The sequence below is a fragment of the Gekko japonicus genome, unplaced genomic scaffold (genome assembly GCF_001447785.1).
Source record: "Gekko japonicus isolate JY-2015 unplaced genomic scaffold, Gekko_japonicus_V1.1 scaffold212, whole genome shotgun sequence".
NCBI lineage: Eukaryota > Metazoa > Chordata > Lepidosauria > Squamata > Gekkonidae > Gekko > Gekko japonicus.
In genome coordinates, this window is record NW_015161953.1 from 640,933 (window position 1) to 664,713 (window position 23,781).

Genomic DNA, 23,781 nt, shown 5'->3' on the forward strand with positions numbered 1-23,781 from the left:
TGAACTTGTAATGTGTAAATATGCAACATGTCTGTACTATTCTTTACTTTAAAAAAAGGACCTTTAAAACACTGAACAATCTGGGGCTAAGAGTGTAAAGTTTAGAGTCCACACCAGCAAGGCAAGAGAATAAATCTGCTTTATCTGAGCTGTAGCATACTAATCCTCAGCAGGGCATCCATTCTGGAAAAGAAACAACAAAGTTGACACACACACAGAGCCCTCCTTTCTAAGGGTGTGGACACCAAAAGCCCCAATAAACCCTAGGGCTTATGATTCACAACCTTGCTCTCTCTATTCGGCTAAAGTTCCCTCAGACTCATTGTCTTTATACAAAAGAATTAACTAGGAAATCTCAGCCAAGTCCTAGAACTGTGAGAGACAGCTATCTTTTAAGTCTCCTCACAACCATGGATCCAGTTCATATGTCTTTTACCTGATTAAACAATTACAGTTAAATAAATATGCATGTAAACAGAGCCTCATAGAGCAATTATTTTGAGGGACTACTAGCCTGAAGCATCACCCCCTTTCCACTTTAAACATGCACTCTGATGAAGAGCTCTGGAGAACTTAAAAACTCGCTTCATGTTATTTTTATTGGTCCTAATAAAAGGTATGATGTGACTTTTGTTAAAGGGAGTGTAGACCATCTTATAATTTAATTAACCAAGCACTCTTATTTCACTGTTAAAATGAAAGTCATTTCTCACATTCTCTTTTTTCATGCTCTATTAACAGCAACATATCAGAGCCAAAATAGCTTCAAAAATAAACAAACATGCCTTTAAATCATAGTCCCATTGATTAAGGTTTGCCCTCAGCAATTAAAATTGGCTCCTACCAATTAATAGCTGGAGCTTTCATTGATTAATCTACTGATTGAAATCTTGCAGATCTCCGTACTAGGATTGTAGGTCATTTTAACAAGTGCTTCGTAAGCCATATAGAACAGTCTCTGGGTAAAAGCAAATGAACTACAAGAAAGAAGGCTGAAGGAAACAATTCAATTCCACCTCATATTATTACCAATGTATCCATAGTGTCACTCCTTTTAGTCTAGCATAGTAGAAATGCAAGATGGCACTATAATAATTATGTGGACTAAGCAAATATTTTTATTGCTTCATGTATTGATATATTTTGTTGATACATACATGAAAATACAGTACAGTACACAAAAATTGTCAGAAAGTCACAAAACAGGATATAAAATACAAATAGGGATCCAAAGTTAGGGCATTTTTGTTATGATACCACTGTTCTGTGGCATATCAAAAATAATGTTCATGGCTTAGCACTACTGATCTTGCAATGAGGCCCCACCAATACGTTAGGCAAACAGATATTTTTTACTGTGTTCATTATGTTATAAATTATCAGTATTAGGATTAACAGAGTTTATTCATTCTTTTTATTGGCATATTATTGTTGGCTTCAATTTTTTTGGTCTCCACTGAAGGTGTAGGATCAACGGAGTGGGATTTGTCTTGCAGAATGCCACAAGGTTCTAGTCTCTCACCCATGCAGATGATAGATAGATAGATAGATAGATAGATAGATAGATAGATAGATAGATAGATAGATAGATAGACAGACAGACAGACAGACAGACAGCCTGGAGCTCTGAGATTGGGTGGTATCGATATACAGATGACACCGAGCTCTATATTATATTATGCAAGCCTCCAGGTACATCCATGTTGGTTCAGAAGGCTGATATTCTATTTTTTTTAAAAAAATATTTTGTATAGTTAAAAGGGTACAGAAAAGAAAAAAGGTGGGGTATTCTAGAAGGACTAAATCCACTGGTCCTAGATGGAGTGATGCTGGCTCTTTCAGGGCAGGTTAAGAGCTTGGACAGTTGAAAAGCAGATTGGCATGGTAACCAGGGGTGCCTTCTATCATCTGCATCTGGTTCACCAGCTCTCTCATTACACAGGCTCAGCCAATCTGGTCATGCTCATCCATACTTCTGTAACCTCACTGTTGACCTACTGCAATACACACTACATGGGACTGCCCTTGAAGGCAAACCGGAAACTACAACCCGACCAGAATACAGCAGCCCAACTACTGTCAAGGGCTAGTTGCTTGGAACATATGTTGCCCCTTTTGAAACAGCTACACTGGCTGCCAGGTTGTTTCCAAGTTCCATTCAAGGTGCAAGCTATGACCTTTAAAGCCATTCAAAATATGTATGTGCATGGTTAAGTTCTATCAAATCACTCTTGACTTATGGAGACACTATGAATTAAATTTCAGGGCTGCCAGGTCGCTCAAGGGCCCCCTGACCCACCGACCCGGATCCGGCCAACAGGAGGAACCCCGCTCCCAAAGTACCTGGATCAGGCCAATGTGCCAGGTGTAATGACATCACCCGGAAGTGACATCATCATGCTGGGCACGTTGCTGGGGAACACTCTAGCACTCGACCTAAAACCTCTATAGTATCATAAAGTTTTCAAGCTGAATGCTAGAGTGTCCACTGGTGCTTCTTGGTGATGTCATCATGGTGTGCATATATGTGAATGTCCCGGACTGGAAGCTTCTCCCCCCTGCCTAAGTAATGTCCTCCCAAATGCCCTCTCATTAACAACTTTGCACAGGTCTTGCATACTGTTGTGTCTTATCCATTAACATGTAACGTTAAGCTTGAAACCTCAGCCGGATTCTAATCTGGAACAACACCATTGGCTGAAGCATGTTATGTAACTAATGAAGTATAAGAGTCTGTGCTGGAGGGAAGACAAATGACTGGTTGTTATCTTTGTAACATGATTGGATGATAACTATGTGAGGGCGTGCCTACCCCAGCCCGGGAGAGTTTAAAAGGAGCTATGCTCCACTGTTGTTCTGTGTGTGTGGAGTCTTGTGTCGTCTGATGCTGTGTGATCTTTTGGAAGTTCTCGTTCTCAATAAAGCTGAATCACTTGTTACTTACTTCATTGTTGAGTTTCATACTTAACATACTGAGGACCATGGAGGCACCGTCTCCTTCCATATGGTCATCCGGTAGCCATCTGGTAGCTGTCCCACCACTTAAGATGGCCAGTCTGGCATGACCTTTTCCATTGTGGCTCCTGCTCTGTTGATTGGTCTCCATGAAGGGGTGAGAAGAGCCCCCTCTTTGGAGATCTTTAGAAGGTGCTGCAAGGCCTGCATATTTGCCAGGGCTTTAGAAAGGGTTTCAATGGAAGGAATCTTTTAAGGGTAAAGGAAGAAATTTGGGGTTTACTATTTCGTTCTGGTTTTAACTGGATAGGTTTCTTTTGAACTACTATTGAAGGCTGCCTTGACCCATGAGGAAATGTGGATTATAAGTGTTTTAAATAAATAAATAAATAGCAATTTCAACCACTTGAAGAGATCATAATTTTAAAGGATTATAATTTTAAAATAAGTGACATCATGTCTGACTATAGTTTAAGATGAAAAGAAGTAACATGTTCCAAGATCAAGACTGCATTTGGGGGGAAATTAATTCCGTTTTATTATTATACCGGAAGCACAAGTAGAGGCAGAGAAGCATACCTACAGGGAAGCATACCTGCTACTCCACCTAATATCTTAAAAGACCACACAACCTAAGGTGCTTCAACAACTCACAGTATCTCTGTTTGTACCAGAACCTCTACTACTCTTTCTTCACACAAAAACACCTGCCCCTTTCCCTTCAGCTGTGGGGAGGGACACCTCTTCTGAACACTGACAGATACCTGGTTAGAGCCATTTCCAAACAATTTTTTTTTTTCCATAGAGTTTTCCCTTGGATTTTTTTTAATTATTATTTATTTATAAAATTTAAAATTTAAAAAACAGTCAGTAGCTATAAGTCGAAACAGCAGCAAAAAATAAAATCGGGAAGGGGGACACATTCACGATATCTGGGGAGTTTCCTCAATACAATTTCCAAACAATTATGGCCCACTGAAAAAATATATATATTTAGTTGTTACGAAAGATTGCCCTGACCTGAATAGCCCAGGCTAGCCCATCTCATCAGATCTTGGCTGCTAAGCAGAGTCAGCCCTCAATAGTATTTGGATGGGAGACTTCCAAGGAGTATCAGGGTCACTACACAGAGGTAATGGCAAACCACATCTGAACATCTCTTGCCTTGAAAACCCTACAGGGTTGGCTGCAACTTGAAAGAAAAAATTAAAGAAAAAGAAAGATTACCGTTAGTGATAGGCATGGTCTGGAAAAAGGTGGCTTGGTTTGGGGTCCCTGAACTGACTGAACTGGCCTCACATGGACTGAACTGGTCTGGCAAGTTTGGGACATGGCAGAATGGGGGTGATCTCCTGGAAAGGAACTTCCACCTTTTTCCTGGCCTCACTGAGCTGCAGCCAGGAGAGGGGGGGATCTCCCAGGAAGGACCCCACCACTCAGCCTGTGTTTCATCCCAAAGGCTGCTGGCAGTGAGGCTAGGATAAATAAATCCCCTCTGACATTGGTGCTGTGTAACACCAGGTCCACAAATAATAAGACCACGGTCCTTCAGGAGTCCCTGCTGGAGCAAGACATGGACGTGGCATGCATGACCAAGAACTGGGTACGAGATGGGGAGACAGTTGCTCTCTCCCAATTAGCTCCTCCCGAGTTCTCAGTCCTCCACCAATCATGGACCAGGAGGTGAGGGAAGGGGTGGCTCTGTTCATTCAGGAGGCTTACTCCTTCAGGGTGCTCCTGCTGCTGAAGATCACCAGCACTGAGTGCACTGGCCTGGTGTGGGAAACTGGGGAGAGTTTGGCTATTTGGCTGGTGTACCGACTGCCCAGCACACCGGCCACGTTGGGCTGGGCATTGGAGCATCCTTGGTTAATAGTCCTGGGTGATTTCAATGTCCATGCCGATGATGCAGTCTCTACGCAAGCGACCAACCTAGTGTCATCCATGGTGGGCGCTGGGACTCTCCCAATATGTAACAGCCCCCACTCGCCAGGAGGGGCACACACTAGACTTGATATCTGTGGCAGGAATTACGGTAGACTGGATCACTGCTAAAGCAGTGGCATGGTCAGACCATCATGCCTTGAGGGACCATGTGAATGTTCCACCGCAACCTGGTTTGGGTGGTGAGTGCATTTTAGCTTGCCTGCGGAGCCAAATGGACCCTATGTGGTTTCAGATGGCCCTGTGGGATCCTATGCCTCCTGGCAGCTCGTTGGATGAGCTTGTGAAAGATTGGCACAGCCAACTTTCCACAGCCATCAACAAGATTGCTCCCCAATGTCCTCTACATCTCCGCTCTAGGCTGGCTCCATGGTTTACCCTGGGGTTGCGGCTGATGAAGTGGAGGCTAAGACAGCTAGAGAGACAGTGGTGGTGTGCCCATGATGAAACAAGAACATCCTATAGGTCATTTATGAGGACCTATGAGATGGCAGTCAAGGCCGCTAAGAGAGAGTATTATGTGGCCATGATTGCACCTGCGAGCTCACGCCTGGCTCAATTATTTAGAATAATTCAGTCTTTGACTACTCTGCCAGAAGGCAGTCCAAATGCTAGAGAATTGGATATTGGCTGTGAGGCTTTTGCGAGCTTGCGAATTGGCAAATTATTGGCCAGTTTCCAACCTGCCCTATTTGGGCAAAACAAATGAGAGAGCAGTGGCAAGTCAGTTACAGAGTTTTCTGGATGACGCTTCCATATTAGATCCCTTCCAGTCTGGCTTTAGCCCAGGCTATGGGACAGAGATGGCACTGGTTGCCCTCATGGATGACCTCCAAAGACATTGGATCAGGGTGGGATGGTAGTACTGTTGTTGTTAGACCTGTCAGCTCCATTTGACATGGTTGACCATCAGTTACTGATTCACCACCTCGCCAACACTGGGGTTCATGGGTCTGCCTTACAATGGCTTTCCTCCTTCCTCCAAGGTCGGGAACAAAGGGTGGTACTAGGGGAAGAGCTGTCCTGAAGGCATCCACTGGTTTGCAGAGTGCCTCAAGGGGTGGTCCTCTCCCAAATCTTATTTAACATCTACATGCGCCCCCTTGCCCAGATTGTCCAGAGGCATGGGGTGGGTTGTCACCAGTACACTGATGACACCCAGCTAAATCTTTTGCTGGGCAGCCAGTCTGACTCTGGACCGAAAGATCTGGACCTGGCGTTACAAGCCATGGCTGGATGGCTTAGACTGCGACAACTGAAATTGAATCCCATGAAGACAGTGGTTCTGTACCTAAGTTGTGGTGGCCTGGAGTTAAGAATCTCACTCCCGACCTTCAAGGGGGCACCATTGGTGCCATCGTCAAAAGCTAGGAATTTGGGAGTGCTCTTGGATGCCTCCTTGACAATGGTACCAGCCACTTCTAAATCGGCCTTTTACCACATTCAGCTCATTAGGTAGTTGGTTTCCTTCCTTGAACATAGTGACTTGGCAACAGTGACTTGACAACAGGTCACCTCAAGATTACACTACTGCAAAGCTCTCTACATGGAGCTGCCCTTGTCCCAAATCCAGAAGCTATAGCTGGTGTAGAATGCAGCGGCCAGGCTGTTGTTGGGTCTCTCCTTGTGAGAACACATCCAGCCTGCCCTGAAAGCACTGCACTGGCTGCCTATAGCATACCAAATATGCTCCAAGGTTGGAAATGTGTGACTTGCAAGGTCTAGATTCCAGTCATTATAGGGTTAATCTGCATTACTTAGTGTACTATTGTTTAGACTGACCTGGAAGGGAAAGTTGGCTCAGAGCCAATGGGAAGATAGCCCGGGAAAATCTAAGTCTGTTTACTAGCAATCATTGGTTACTGTGTTCAGCTGACTTCCTTCTAGGGGTCAAGAAGAAGATGAATTTCCATTGTTGTGTGAACATGTGTCTGTAGTTGTAAAGATGTGGAAATGTAGCTTTAGATATCTCTTTTGTTTTGTAGCTTTCCATGTGAACCCTTTCCTTAGAAATAAAGCTTTTTACACAGAAAGAAATGTCTCCTCTCCAGTGAAGCAAAGATTCATTGGAAACTCTGAGCATTTAAGCATTTTTGCCTATTTTCCCAAAGCTGGTTCTTACCTTTATGACCAGCATACCTGAAGGACCACCTTTCCCCACATGTTCCCCAGAGAGTACTGTGTTTAGGGTCACAAAATCTCCTGGTTCTCCCCATCCCTATAGATGCCAGGCTGGCTATGACCAGGGCTAGAGCTTTTTCAGTGGTGGCTCCACATTGATGGAATGAGCTCCCTGAGGATATCAGAGCCTTGTGGGATTTATTACAATTCTGCAGGTCTTCCAGCAGGCATTCAACTGAGGAGCTGCATTTAACATAGACTCAAGAGCCTTACCCCGGAATCCATCGTGGCCATGTGTGCCATGCCTGTATTCAATATACTATGGGGCCACTCAGTAGTCTGACAACCACTGCTGATTGGATACCTGCTACAGCTATTATTAAAAACTATGTTTTGCCATCATATACGTAACATATATATATAAATGTTTTATAATTCTAACCTGTTTTTAATCTGTTTTTAACATTTAATGTAAGCTACCTTAGCAGGGAGGGTGGGGTATAAATCTAATAAAGTAAATAAATAAATAAATGGCTGCCACCCATTTAACCCTTTGATTTTGCTCCCTGCCACTTCAAAGGGGAGTGAGCAAAAACACAGGGTTAAATATGGGGGCAAAGTGCCTCCCAGGAGGCATTTCATCCTCTCCTCTCTGCTGGCCCAGCTCCCTGGCACAGCCCATTTAAAGGAGCTGTGTGAGGGAGCCCAAAACAGCTGAGCCAATAGAGAGAGAACGAACAGCCCTGAAAAGCCAAACCAAACAGGCCAAAGTTCAGTAAATGTTCGGGGAGTGCATCTTCCCCGAACATCACTTCCCAAACCCAGTATCGGCCCAAGTTCAGCCTGAATTTTGGCTTGTGAGCCTGTTTGTGCCTCTCTCTTATTACCATTCTTTGCTCATAAACTCTGGCTCCCCTGAGACATGCCATTTTAGGCCAAGTTCATGGGGTAATGCCACTCACAGTAAAGACTAGAAACTCACAGCAATATTTTACATAAGCACTGTGATTACTCCTTTTCCAGTTCAGTAAAAAAAACAACACGTTTTACTAAACCACTGTTTGTTAACAGACCTAAAGTATATATGATTTTAAGCAGATGTTTGCTGCGTAAATATTTGTCTGTTTGCAACTTGCAGCTCTATTGTGAAGTCAAAGGGCTCAGAATGCTGGAATCAGTTTAGGATTGCACCCTTTGTCTGATTAACTACAGCTGTTTAAAGCAAATAGGAAAGAAATAGGAAAATGAAATACTTTGCTTGAACAGTTATTGGAATGAAATATTTTGTGTAAGATTGACCTCCAGGTGTGATCATTTGATCTGGAATTCTTTTTGAGAGTCTTTCTTTAGCACATATAAAATTAGACTTGACACAAACAACTGTGCTTTGGCCAAAACCTTTCTTACGACTGTGGAAAGAGATTTTATGTCCAAACCCACATACCAGGTGAAGTAGCTTGACCTTCCAGTCTGCAATTACAAACTATGAGAATGGCAACTTTTAAAACAAAGTGGCAATTATCATTGTTCCATCAAACTCACTAATGTCTTCTTCCATTTTACTGTATAGTGTAGAACATGACTTCAGACAGCAAGAAGGCAGGTTTCACCAAGTTCTGAAAACCCTGGATCAAGTGGAACAAAGTCCTCCTGTAGTGTCTCTACAGAGACAACCATCTGACCATCACCCAGCCCCTGAGAAACAAGAACTGAGAAGAAAGACAAAGAAAAAGAAATGCTTCTGGTGGATTTGAAAAGAACTGGGTACAGAACTCTCAAATGCTACATTTGAGAGGGGAAAAGGTATCAGTGATCAAGAAGCTGGCGATTTTTAATGAGTATAAAGCTCAGGCTCGAAACTCCAGACTGTCCCAACAAGCTATTAAAGAAATCCAGCAATACATTTCCTGATGTTTTTCAGCCTTTGCAGTTCCTATTTAAGATGCTAATATTTTGAAATTATTTATTAAATAATCAAAACTTGATCTTTCTGAATACATTGTTCCAAAATTAATGGATGAAGCTAGGAATGGAGTATTACTTTTGCTCCTGATGACTGCTCAGATGTAACACCAAACCACAGTAGCCCTACAAACATGACCGCTCTGAGTATTAACTAAACATGCAGCAAGGGAGAATGGGCACAAATATGCTGTTGGTGTGCTCATGAACCAGTGATCACATAAAAGCAGGAGGCGGGACCACCGTGCTCATGCCTCCTCTCACCTCACTGCACGTACAGCCCCTTCCCATGATCTGTGATGTTCAGAAAGTATCATCCATCATCACAAGGAGGCAGGTATGTCTGAACATCTCCTCCATGTATTTGCACTATGCGGACAACCATGCAAGTGGGGGGCAGGTCCAGCACACTGATGCCCGCTGTCTTTCTCCACACTTTTAGTTAACACAGGGAGGGGTCATGTGTAGACTGCTTGTTTAGCAAATAAGACAATCAGCCTGGGAACAGCTTTGCATTTGCTTACGCAAGTTCTCCTTCTTTCTTACACAGTGAGCTAATTAAGTATAAACAATTGTTTGCAATCCTGGTTTGCATGGTGAACACAAATTATGGTTTGTTGGTTCTGATGCAACAGCAAACTGAAGTTTGCCACAAACTCAAATGCATCTCATTAGAGATGCTCAGGTACCCACCAGTTCAGCTTGCATCCTGCTTACCAGTCACAAGTAAGGAGTAAATTGTTTGGTGAGCTGTTTGGATCCGTCTGTTTCACATGACTGCATTCTCACGTGTGTTGAAAGGTATACAGCCAACCTCCATCTGAACAGCCTGCCACAATCACCATTTTTTTTAAAAAAAACACCTGGATTTGCTACAATGACACCATTACAGCATCTCCACTATTGAACAATATTCCCAACGGCATGGTGTAACAGCATTAATATGCACAAACTGAAACAAAAACTATAGAGGAATACTTCTATCAGTATACAGAGGACGAAGCTCTGTGGTACAGTTTACAGTGGCTTTTCACAGCTGCCGCCTCTCCCCTCCCCCTGTCTGCCACTGCCTCAAATTTAAACAGCACAATGTTAAAAGGACATTATGAACTGAGACTTACTATGTGTGCTTCTGGTGTCTGTTATGATCAAGAATCTGCTTCCTCCACTGTTTACTAATGCTGGCAGAAGTATACTTCCATAGTTATTTTTCAAATTTAGATGATTAGTGCTATTACATCATATTACTAGAATTATTGCCTAATGACAGAAAGAGCACAATGATCTAATTTTTAAAAACAAAATTTAATCATACCAGAACTGTAAGAACTGAAGCTGCAATGACCTAGCCCTGTAGATTAATCAGCTATTGAGTGACCTTAAAGCTACTCAACACGCTTGACTTGTTTTTAATAGTTTTATTTTAATATTGATAAATTATGTTGTTTTAAAAATAATTTTATGGTATTGTTTTTACTTGTGAGCTACTTCAAGCAGGTTTTGGAGATGTGGCATATAAATTCACTACAGAAACAAATAAAAACTTCAATAATAACTATTAATGTGATCCAGTCAGGAGATCGCCTTGCATCTGTCTGAAGTAAGTTTGCCCAGCAGTCATGTTCATTATGAAGTTTGCAGCATTCCCATATCTAATTATCTCCATGCATATAAAAGGAGGAAGAATGGAGAGGAGGGATTGCATGAAGTTCCTTCCAGTCTCATTCTTCAATGAAAACTATAGATTGGTGTGAAGTCTGAGGCATGCCACTAAGATATCTTTACTTAGCAACTCTTTCAGTTGAATAAAATTTCAATTGAAATTATCAAGTTACTTTTGATTCAGAATTTTGGAAGCTGCCAGATTTTACTCCCATTTCTCGAACAAACTATTTTCTAGGACCTCTGCTTTGATTGTACCAAAGTGCATCTAACATTCTTTGCATTGCAAAAAGGGTCCCCTTTAAAAAAAAAAATTAGTAGCCAGCATACATGTCCACATATAAAACTGCATTAAAGGCTGAGAATCCTTATCATCAATTAGATAAATCACATTTTTCCAGTGATGCTTTAGCTGTTTTATTAGTGGGGGGAATAGTTCTACAAAACAACCATGACATTAGATTGCTTTTTAATCTATGACACTCTTTTTTATTTGCACTGTTATTAGCTTTGAACAAGAAAAAAATGAATTCTGAAAATGTCCACTCATATTTTACTGAACAAAACCCAGAAAATGTATTCCCTAGCCAGAGGGATGAGTAAGATACACAGGAAGGAAATGGGTAAGTCAATGTGACAGGAAAAGGCAGACATTTTTATAGATTTACATTAAGATTGGACTTCAGTAAACCTAAATCCATATAGGATTTTTTAGTAAGTCAGTTCCCATGAAGGGAAACTTTTCTCCATGTTTTGGTCATTCATGTAAGGAACAGTGAACAAATTTTAGAGCCCCAATGTAGAGTCATCACCACACTAAAACATTTGTAATGGCTTTTACAAACAACATACCGGTAAGTGACGTGTTTAATCTGAGTCCTTAGAGGAAAGTCTGCTGATTACTTCTCTGTGAAGTGCAGAAGGGCATCACAGTCATAATAATGGCTGGGAACACTGCAGTGTTCATGATATAATGTTCATCACCTTAAGACTCACTAGAGAATGGGTTGTTTGCATAGTTAACAGAAGTCTAAATGATGTTACCATACTATCAACAGATGCTAATGATTCAGAACTAAGGCATATAAAAATATGCAATCCCCCCAAAAAATTTATTTCTTAGACCATGCTAAGCTTTTAAAACTAAATTCCACAATAATTCAGCATTCCTGTCAGCTATAACTTGACTGCTACATTTTAAATGATGTGGAAGTTTCATTAATATGCAAGCTACCTGTAGCCATCAGGTTCCTGCTAGTGATGTGGCTCAAGTTTACCCATCATTGTATTACATTGTCATGTAACATATTGTTAGATGCCAGCATATTGCCAGTTACTAGTCAAAGATTTGGTATATTTTTCTACATCAGCCCCACACATCTCTTTACTAGACCACTAGAGCATGTTTTTCTAGCTGTCATCCCCCTTTATAGAAACACTTTAATGTTTGAGCCAAGAGTGGAGGAAGTTTTAGGACCAGTAATAAGCTATATCCAAGGTCATGCATACTGAAGCCATGAGATACCAGTTCACATACTCTGATATTCATATGAATCCTAGAAACACTTACATGGAGAGGCAGGTCTCTGCATCTGGATTGCTTTGGTGAATTGTTCAAAATGTTGGTGTACTGGTTACAAAGTATACATTGGCACCTATGTGAGAAATGGTACATGCTGCAACAGGTTCATGCTGAATAAGGTCCATGCACACAGGCCATAGCAGATGTCAACTCACTCAGCTTTTAAACTATTGCCTGTTTGGGAAAGTGGGGTTTAGAATGAAGGGAGTCCAAGCTTTGAGAAGTATTCCCTTACAATGAGTGGGCACTGTCCCATATTTAGAACACAGGCTACATCAGCAAGTTATTTTTTTTAGACGCTCACAAGCAAGGCATGCTTCTTCAGTATTCTGATGGACTTCATATGTATGTGACTCTGGCTGCTGCCACACACGCTAAGTAATCCACTTTCAATCCACTTTCAGTGCACTTTCAAAGTGGATTTTGCCAGTTCACACAGTAAAACTCCACTTTGAAAGTGCACTGAAAGTGGTTTGAAAGTGGATTACTTAGCGTGTGTGGCAGCAGCCTCTGTATGCCTTATTCAACAATAAGAAGGCATCGGTATCAGAGAAAGGATGGTGTTCACATGTAAAAGAATATGCCCCAGAGACTCTGATATAACATAACGAATACAAATATATGTACATTCACCTTTCAGCATTCAGAGTTATATTACAGCTCTATATGTTTAAAATGTGTACACTAACAACTAGGAAATTGTGAACTTCATGCCACACTACAATCACCACTGGATTACATTCCAGAGGATTTCCAAATCAAAAAGAATAGGTGTGAACGTATGTGACATGGTGATAGTTTTCAGGAACACTACTTATATACAGTGAATATAACTAGTGCTGCTACAAATAAAAACATGAACAGGTGAGAATGTTTGTAAAATATTGTATAGCACATCTTATGTATTTTGAAACTACTGTACTTGAAATCACTCTGTTCTACAGTGATTTTTGGAACCAAGTTGTTAAACCATTCAATCTTTCATTAAGCGATCTGGCAGCCGAATATGCTGATAGGCACAAAGCTTCACTGCTTTCTCTTCCACCCAGCAACCCCTTCAAACCCCAGGAAAGTTGATCTGCAAGGCCATAAGGCACAGGTTGATGGGCTGCACTGAAGAGCAGGTAGGGGTAAAATTGTACTTCCTACATCTTCTGTCTTCAGTGCTCCACTGACAGATGAGGAAGGAGAAGTGATTTCAGCTCCTTCCCACTCCTCACTGCAGCCCTCCATCCTCCAGGCAGGTCCAATGATCTTGGAAATAAACTTTGCTGAGGTCAGAAGGGAAGGGGGGGGGGGAGAATTGGGGAAGACCACCAAACCTTGCATGAGAGGATTGCTCAATCCAGTAATCTTGATTAAAGTTTAGAGTTACAACAGATACCTATTTCTCTTACCCATAGTCACAAGTCTTGATAAATAAGCAGGCTCCAATGCAAATTACTTTCCTGATGAAATGTACTAATCAAATATAATGTTTTGTATATTTCTATATTCTTTTACTGGCATAATATCTTTTGCAATAAATTGACATATTTTTTCTGTCTCAAGACTCAAGAACTTACTGTTTACGGTAGCTGCAGGTAAGCCACATACTTAAAGCAAGGAAAATTAATTTAACGGTGGTTTTCCTTTACAATCAACTTATTCAGCATTTTCCCTAGTTCTAGGGCAAATCTTACAACATCTGATTTAGCCCTAGGATGGAAATTTTGCATACTTTTGTGTTTCAGTGCTTCAGACCTGTTTTCAAACACCCCCGTTATGCTGTATCACTGGAAATTCTCATACAGTAAACATGATTTTCAAGTCAGTACAACCATTTGGCCACCTGTCTAGAGATATTTGTCATGATTCGATCTATCTCTCCTTTGCAACCAGTTAAATCATCATCTGGGTGGAGCTGTTTTCATGAAAGTTTGTTTCAAACATGTTTCCTTTCTGTTTTCTTGAATATATGAAGAAGCAGGGGAGGGACCTCCTAAAAGGTCTGTTTCTGGGATCAGAAATACTTGCTTGCAAATCACAAGATTACTAATGCCAAAGGAAAACAGCATGCATAAATATGGATTTAGTAACTGGCATGACAACTAAAAGGCACATTTTTAATCCCATACTTGATATTAGCAGTAACCACTAGGAAATAAATTGGTCCTCCCAAAGTCTTAGCATAAAAAAAAAAACCCAGCTAATTGTCATTAGAAAGGATTGACCCTTCAGCCTGGGGTTGGAGGGGGGGGAGTAGGAGGATGCTGGGCACCTATGCTTCTTGTCTGGTCTCAGATGAAGGTCCTCAACTTCAATAGCTCCGCTCCACCTTCTAATCGCTGTCTGTGGGATGTTAGGGTAATGGGGCCAGGAGGCTTCCCTCTTGTCCATGACAGTCCTTTAAAGGAGGATGGGCAGAGGTGGCTCAGTCTCATGAAACATCACAAATGACAACATTTTGCTTGAGCATGTTGCAATGAATTCCCCATCTTGTCTCATATTCCATTTTGAAAATACAAGCCACAAACAAGGAAGTAGGTACATTCCTGACATGGTTTCCGAAAGTATCCAACAACTGATTTTGCGTTATCAAGGTATGCTTGAATTTTCTGTGTCTGCAATTAATTCCTCTCTTAATCCACTAACTTTAAGTCACAGTGAGTTACATTCGCAGATTCTTAACTTTGATTACTTTCTAAAATCTGATAAGCAGCAGGGGTATATTTTCTCCTAGATACATTGCAAATTACTGGGTATCTTATGGCATTTCAATGCACAAAATAAGAAGAATCCTACTGCTCAGCCAAGCTTATCTGTCAGGAGTTAAGGCACAATTACCATTAGAATAAAACAACTAAAATTAACACAATAGGGTTCCTTATTAATTTCCTCGCTTCTCAGATCCTTTCAGTTCCATGATAATTGTTCCCCTATCAAAACAATTTATTTTTGAAAGTGTCACAGAACTTGCAAATTTCACGGATTTGTTCCTTTCCATTGAGCCTCACTCAGTTCTAGTACTTCAGGTCACATGTGGATAACATATGGCTAAACATGATCAAGCATGATTATTGATATGAATATTAACTCTGCAGACATAACACTGAAGTGTAGATGAGCATAAGGAATATGAGAACCACATGATCGGTCAACTGCCACCTAAAGTAAGGTAAACCACCCAATACCTTTTACCAAGCTAATGTTGCTTTTTAAAGTAATGGTCCAGATGGCCCAGGCTAGCCCAATCTTGTCAGATCTCAGAAGATAAGAAGGGTTGGCCCTGGTTAATACTTGAATGGGAGACCACCAAAGAAGTCAAAGGTTCCTACACAGAGGTAGTCAATGGCAAACCACCTCTGTTCGTCTCTTGCCTTGGAAACCCTATGAGGGGTCACCATAAGTCAGCTGTGACTTGATGGGACTTTACACACATACACGTATATTACAGGAGATAAAGTGTACGCATATATATGCACACAGGGCTACTGTTGGGCCGGAATGCCCTGGAACAGACTCCGCATGGTAACCACTCCACTGGTACATAATTGCTTGTAAAAATATTATAGTGTAATAATTCAGATGGGTAGCCGTGTTGGTCTGAAAAAGCAGAACAAAGTTGGAGTCCAAAGTTTCATCCAAGGTATAAGCTTTTGTATGCATGCACACTTCTTCCATCTGAAGAAGTGTGGGTGGCACATGAAATCTTATACCTTGAATAAAATTTTGTTGGACTGGTTCCTTTGGTGCACAGTCCACAAACTACTCCCATCCAGTGCATCCAAAAACCTAGGGTTGTTCTGCCAGTGAACTAGGGTTTCCAACTCCAGGCTGGGGAAATCCCTGGAGATTTCGGAGTGGAGCCTGAGGAAGGTGGGGTTTGGAGGAAGGAGGGACCTAAGCAAGGCATAATGCCATCATGGACTCCACTTTCCAAAGCAGCCATTGACATGATTGCTGTAGTTTGGAGCACAGTTGTAATGCCAGGAGATCTCCAGAACCCACTTGTAGGTTGGCAACCCTAAAAATTCATATTTAGCGTACTAGTCCTGCAGGAAGGCAAGCTGATTTCCATAGGAACCTTTAGGAATTGATTCTAATCCAGTGTGGGAATAATTGTTGGACATAAAATATTTGTTCAGGCAGGATTTTGTATAGATGGGACAGAAAGTAATGTTTTTATTGGTTTTGTCAAAACCATTTTGACAACAAACAAGGTAAACAGAATAAGAAGCAAAAGGTGGGTGTGGCTGGATGACCACACTTCTGGTAACATGGGGTGTGGCCTATTATGCTAATGAGTTCCTGCTGGGCTTTTTCTACAAAAAGAGCCCTGTATGCACATATGAACAATATGAACAAGCTTCATGGAATTAAAAAAATGGTAGTTTTGTTTAGAAGGTCACCCAGTGCTATTTTTTAATGCCTTGGTACATTACTGGTACTAAGGAAGTATGTATTTATTTAGATATTATTACTCCACTTGTCCAGGGCCAGAGGCTGGCCCATCCTCAGCCAAGTTGGGGACTTCCAAGGGGCCTGTGGCAGAGTCAGGGACTTCCTCAATGCTGCAGGAGCTGAACAGAACCTACCCACCACCTTCATACCACAGGCAATTACTATCAACTTGGCCAGAATTCCCAGGACAGAACCTTGGGTGGCAAATAACGGCAGCAACTGGGCACAGGCCTCACCACCTTCTTCCTGGGCCCCAGAGCTTCAGGCATCAGCTGGTGACATCATCTCCTGGAGCCAGGACAATGAAGATGATGCTGGGGAAGAGTGCCAGTGGTTCTTGGAAGAGACTGATTTTCTGGACCCATTTCAATCTGGCTTTAGGCCAGGATTTGGAACAGAGACTGCTTTGGTTGTCTTGGTTTACTGAGAGATAGATGGGGGACTGTGACCCTGCTAGATCTATTTATTTATTTTTTATTTTATTTATTTTGGGACTTATACCCCGCCCTATCCAAACGGCTCAGCGGTCTTTGATACCATTGACCATAGTATCCAACTGAGTCCCCTCTCAGCACTGAGACTAAGGGACACCATATTATGGTGGTTTGAGTCCTAGCTGGATGTTGGCCTCAGAAAATGTTGAAGGATTCCTGTTCTGTTCCACGGCCATTGACCTGTGGGGTGCTGCAAGGTTCCATTATCCCAACCACACTATTTAATATCTATATGAAGCCACTGGGAGAAGTCATCAGGAGGTATGGACTGCAAATTCACCAATACGCAGATGATACCCAGCTCTACCTTTCTTTTCTACCTAATTCCAAGGATGTTGTTGATGTTCTGAACTGGTGCTTGGAGTCAGTAATGGGATGGATGAGAGTGAACAAGCTGAAACTTAATCCTGACAAGACAGAAGTTCTCTGGGTTAGTATAAAGCCAGACCAAGGACTTCAGATCTCCCCTGTCTTGAATGGGGTTATATTCCCCTTGAAAAACCAGGTTCGCAGCTTGAGAATGCTGCTTGACAAAGCAGTCCTCTTAGAAAACCAGGTGGCTGGTATGACTCGGAATGCATTTGTCCAGCCATGACTGGTGTATCAACTAGGTCATTCAGATCTAGCCACCCCTTAGGTACATCTAGATTGGAATTACTGCAATGTGCTCTGCTTGGGGCTACCTTTGACCATTGTTCAGAAGCTGCAGCTAATGCAGAATTCTATGGCTAGACTGCTGGTTGAGGGCAGCTATCAGGAGCATACGTTCCTAATACCACGGCAATTATTAGGGCTACTGATCTGCTCCCAAGCCCAATTCAAGGTGTTGGTTTTGTTCTTTAAAGCTCTATACACTTGGGACTGGGGCATCTGAAGGAGCAACTTCTACCGTATGCTCCTGCCCAAAACTTAAGATCATAGGAAGAGGCATTTCCAAAATATGCTTGTTTGGTGAGTACAATAGAGAGGGCCTTTTCAGTGGCAGCCCAACTATTATGGAACAACCTGCCCCAGGAAAGCATGCCTGACCCCCTCATTGTTGATCTTCAGAAGGCAGTTGAAGACAGTTTTATTTAGGACTGAATTTAGCTTCATTCAGCTTTTATTATTGGCAGTGGTAATTCGAGTTTTTAAACCATGACTTTTAAAGGTTTTTGTAGTAGTTTATTGTGTTTTTATAATATTTCTTTATATTGTAAGCTACCTTGAGTTCCACAAGGTACAAAGTGGCTAATAAATGTAAATCCTGTGCCTCCCCCTCTTATTCTGAAACCTGAGTAAAGCATGGGAAGTAAAGGTCAAGGGAGCCAGTGAGAGAGGATCCTCATACCACTTTCCTCCCCAATGAGGACACAAAGCAGCTTATACTATAGTCCCCCACACACACTTTATTCTAGCAAACACTTTGAGAGGTAGATCCAAGTGGGCAGTCAAGTTGTTCTGAAGCCATAGAACAAAGTCTGAGTCCAGTGGCACCTTTGTTGACCAACACTGTTGGTCTTAAAGGTGCCACTGGACTCAAATTTTGTTCTACTTCGAGAGGTAGATAGGCTGAGAGACAGTGACTGTCCCAAGGTCACACAGCAAGTTTTTATGGCAGAGGGTTTCAGCCCTGGGTCTCCCACATCCTAGTCTGAAACTTTAAGTAAATAGTTCCAACATTTTACAACTACAAACAAAGAACAATGTCCTTAAAACAAGAATGTCTGGTCCAGAAAAACAGATTGTTAGAGCAAGCCTACATGTAACACAATCATTTCAGGAAGCAACCAGTTGCCCCCCCAGTCGGAATTACGAGACTGACGGGGAAGCTGGAGGGAGGAGCCCACTACTATATCGAAACCGGCTCCTTGGAGGCCTGACGCAGGGATGCCTGCATCCCCCATCACTGCCTCCTCCCTTCTGGGTGAGGCAAAGGCAGCCCCCACACACAGGTGCCATTCAACTCCACAGGTGGGGGAACTGTGATCACAGAATATAACACAAAAATTAGATATAAACACAGGCACTTCCAGTCAAAAGTCAGCAAGACCTAAAAATATTCTATAAAAAGACACTGGTTTTAGTCAGGCAGATTTAATAGCAGATACAGTTACTTTGTTGTTGTTGTTGTTGTTCAGTCACACAGTTGAGTCCGACTCTTTGCGACCCCGTGGACCACATCATGCCAGGCCCTCCTGTCTTCTGTTGTGCTCAGGAGTTTGCTTAATTTCATGTCCACTGCATCAATAACACTGTCATCCCCTTCTTCTTTTACCTTCAGTCTTTCCCAGCATCAGGGTCTTTTCCAATGAGTGCTCCCTTCTCATTTGGTGGCCCAAAGTATTTGAGCTTCATCTTCAGTATCTGGTCTTCCAGGGAACAGTCAGGATTGATTTCTTTTAGGATTGATTCAATGTCCTTGCTGTCCAAGGGACTCTCAAGAGTCTTCTCCAGCACCATAATTCAAAAGAATCTATTCTTTGGCACTCAGCCTACTGGGAATACCATCACTTTGACTATGCAGACTTTTGTTGGCAGGGTGATGTCTCTACTTTTTATTATGCTGTCTAGGTATGCCATAGCTTTCCTCCAAAGGAGTAGGCATCTTTTAATTTCAAGGCTGCAGTCACAGTCTGCAGTGATCTTGGACCCCAGGAACGTGAAGTCTGTCATGCTTCCATGACTTCCCCTCTATTTGCCAAGGAGTGATGGGGCCGGATGGCATGATCTTAGTTTTTTTGATGTTGAGTTTCAAGACAACTTTTGTGCTCTCCTCTTTCACCCTGAGCAAGAGGCTCTTTAGGTCCTCTTCACTTTCTGCCATTAGAGTGGTATCGTCTGCATATCTGAGGTTGTTGATGTTTTTCTGGGCAATCTTAATTCTGGCTTGTGATTCATCCAGGTCAGCATTTTGCATGATGTACTCCGCATATAAATTAAATAAGCAGGGTGACAATATACATCCTTGTCGTACTCCTTTTCCGATGCTAAACCAATCAGTTGTTCCATATCCGGTTCTAACTGTCACTTCTTGACCCTTATACAGGTGTGAGGTGGTCTGGTACTCCCATCTCGTTAAGGACTTGCCACAGTTTGTTGTGATCCACACAATCAAAGACTTTAGCGTAGTCACTGAAGCAGAAGTAGATGTTTTTCTGGTACTCTCTTGCTTTCTCCATAATCCAGGGAATGTTGGCAATTTGATCTCTAGTTCCTCTACCTCTTCGAAACCCAGATTGTACTTCTGGCAGTTCGCTATCCACATACTGAAGCCTAGCTTGTAGGATCTTGAGCAGTTACTACTGTCATCAAATTGCAGCAAAGCAGCAATATAATTCTCCTGAGGCAGCATCTCTCACCACCTGCTTCTCTAGAGTCCAATTCTACCATTAAGCAGAAGACCCCCAAAGAACTTGAACACGTAGTCCTTGGGGCACAAACTCCCCCTTGCCCATACTTCAATGGCTCCATCCTTTCTTAATGCAAAAATAAGGACACATCAATTTCTGAGACCACATTCTACAAATTATTGGAGAAATTCACTTCTGGTCAATCTGAGTGTGTCATGGGATTGTTGAAGACAACTTCGCTAACAAGTCCCAAAAAGTTTCTAATCAATAAAAATGCTGCTGGCCAACCCAAGCATATCTGCAGTACATCTAAAACCAAAGGTGAAACACCTCACTTGTTTGTTTAAGTTTTCCTGCTCTGTTACCTGTAGGCCACAGACTACTAAATCCAGTGGTAGTTTACAAGCCTCATTTAAGAACTGAAAACAATTAGGTTAATATCTCAGGGCTCCTTCCTAGATGCCAGTTTAGATAACACATTTGTTTCACATCTTTGCTAAACCAGCTTTCAGAGGTGGTGTCTAAAATTTATTAGGGCAGCATTGTGATATTTTTAATGGAATTAAAAAAACAAAACATTTGTGTTTGGGAGATCTGATGACCACCTAAAAGGCTTAAGTAGTGTGTAGACATTTTATGGCATACAAATATCCAATGGATGATTTCCATTCAACAATCCTTTCCCCCACAGAAATATTCACAGTTGATGTTAATAATATATGTTATGCACTGCTTGAAATCTCACACAAACGCACAATAAAAAGCAGGCATTAACTCAGTTGGAATCAAGCTGACATCATTACGATGCCACTAGACAAAAGCAATAGTCTGGTAGCCATGGACACAATAGATAGCCCAAAATAAATGCATGGGGGTATGTAAATGGAATTAGGAAAAAATCTGAACACAAACAGCTCTTAAATGTGACAAACAATGTTCCAAGGATAAACACTCTGTTTGTAGCACAGCAGTTTGGGAGTGTTTACATTTGCAATCATACTGGCAGCCCAATACCACACTGTCATTTAAAGTACCACACAGATCATTTTCTGCACATGGTGTTCTGAGAGCAGACTATCCAGTCTGTGTATGCCGAGACAAGCGGGGGGGCGGACATACTATGCTGGGGCCGAGGTTTAAATGACACTTAATCTGGTCTTTTGTTTTTGCTGTGGAAAATTGCCCTATCTTCAATGATTTGGTAGTTTATCATTTGGTAAAAAAACCTTGATATTGAAGTGAAAAATCCCATTTGCATTGCAGATCATATTCTTTAACACTTGTGTTAGTAACAGAATAAGAAAACCTAACAGAACACTGTCATGGACCTTTTGTAGTTTATTTTCATAAGCTTTACACTCATCTGTTTTGTAAATCTGATCCTGACTTGTTCTATTTTTACAAGAGACATTAGCCCTGACCTGGAAAGCCCAGACTACTCCAATCTCATCAGATCTCAGAAGCTAAGCAGGGTTGGCCCCGGTCAGTATTGGATGGGAGACCACCAAGGAAGTCCATGATCTCTGAACGTCTCTTGCCTTAAAAACCCTACGGAATCACTATGGGCTGTGATTTGACAGAACTTTCCAACACCAAGGAGAGACATTACAATCTCTTTACTATATTAAATAATATTTAAAGCAGAATAAATATAAAGACAACCAAAATCAATGAGAGACAGAAAGGAAGGGAGACTCTCTTTTCAAAGATTCTTGGCAAAAAATATGCACAAACAGATCCCTTGATGCACAAGTGGAAACATAAACAGACTTAGCACAGTTCCACTTGCATATGATTTTGTTCAACACATAGTGCTTTCTTATCTGTGTACCATGGTGCTCAGAAACTGGTTGCACAAGATCTTGCTCAAGCAAATGGGGATACAATGTTTGACTTAACACAAGCAGCTACTGCAGTATTTTTCTTGTGTTTCCACTTACACAAGAGTTCTAGACCAAGTGAAAATTTCGTGCTGTATCCAATCCAGTAATTAGAATGAAACTGCAATCTCATATATATCATACTGAGAGCAAGAGTCTGTACACATAACCATCCTAGATCGTTCTCCCACCCCAGTGTAGGTTGTTCATTTGAATTATCCAGCTAAGTGGCAAGAAATATTTTGCTGGTACAGATATATAGTAGAATCTGTGGCAGAACATGTTGGAAATTTTCTGATTAAACACACATATTTTTGCCATCTGCAGGATAACTGATTGAAACCATCCAAGAAGTGAGTGGCTCACCTAACAGACGCAAACCTTGGAATCAGACTCTGTCACAAACTGAAATACCAGCTCTGTCCCCACAAACACTCAGGACCCAATAAAATCAGCTATTCAGTCTTGGGCTCATCCATTGCCTATGGTACAGTTTTCAGTTTATTTCTATTACAGTCCTTAGACTAGATATGCTTACAGATATGTATATATATATATAAATTACAGATAAAGCATTCCAGAAAATATGGTACAGTGTAATACATGCCACTGTGCAACAACAATGCTCTCTAAATAGGAGAAATGGACACAAATCTAACATTAAAAACAGCATGACTCAGAAATCCATAGGAAAACATTTCAGACTTATAGGACAGCCTGTTGCTGATTTAAATACCAAAATTCTCCTGTGAAACAGGGAAAAACCAGCATGGAAGTGCTGAATTACTGTCAAATGAACACTATCTCCTCCAGGGCTGAGGAAGGACTTAGAATTTCTTAGTCAAAATAAGAGATTATTTTAGCAGAATCTGGAACTCCCTGCCCTATTACCAGTGATAACTAGGCTAGCAAACTAGTGAATAGTCTCTGTACTTTTCTTGACCAGATTTAATTTTCATATTTCATCTTGTACTTTCTGCATTTGTCTGTTTGTCTATTTTTCATATTGTCTGCACAAAAGGTCTCCTAGTGAAGAGCAATTGCATCACATCTGAAAAGGTGAGCTCTAGTCCACGAAAGCTTATGCTGGAATAAAATCTTGCTAGTCTTTAAGGTGCTGCAGAATGTGGCAATAGGCATTATCAGGTCAAGTGATAAGTGGTTCAAAGGTGGAGGTGGTTAGCTCCCCTTCACTGACAGCTTTCAAGAAGAGGATGGATGAATATTTATCAGAGATGCTTTAGACTGGTCCTGCATTGGGCAGGGGGTTGGACTAGATGGTCTGTATGTATGGCCCCTTCCAACTCTATGATTCTATATTTCTTTCTCTTTCCACCTGCTCACTGGCAGATGATAAGTTCTGGATTGGAAGTAGCAGCCTTTTAAATTCCAGAGTGGTTTTTGCC

The 23,781-nt window shown here is 41.6% G+C and overlaps 2 protein-coding genes across 2 annotated transcripts in view; one reads left to right on the forward strand and one right to left on the reverse strand.

Moving 5' to 3' along the window:
* The window catches only part of FAM196B (family with sequence similarity 196 member B), a 51,204-nt gene extending 42,430 nt beyond the window's left edge, over positions 1–8,774 (forward strand). Inside the window, exon 3 of the mRNA XM_015429464.1 lies at positions 8,591–8,774. Within this exon, the coding sequence (XP_015284950.1) occupies positions 8,591–8,774 (184 nt within the window). The remainder of the gene's footprint in view (positions 1–8,590) is intronic.
* The window catches only part of DOCK2 (dedicator of cytokinesis 2), a 556,464-nt gene that overhangs the window by 334,931 nt on the left and 197,752 nt on the right, over positions 1–23,781 (reverse strand). The gene's annotated exons all lie outside the window — the stretch shown is intronic.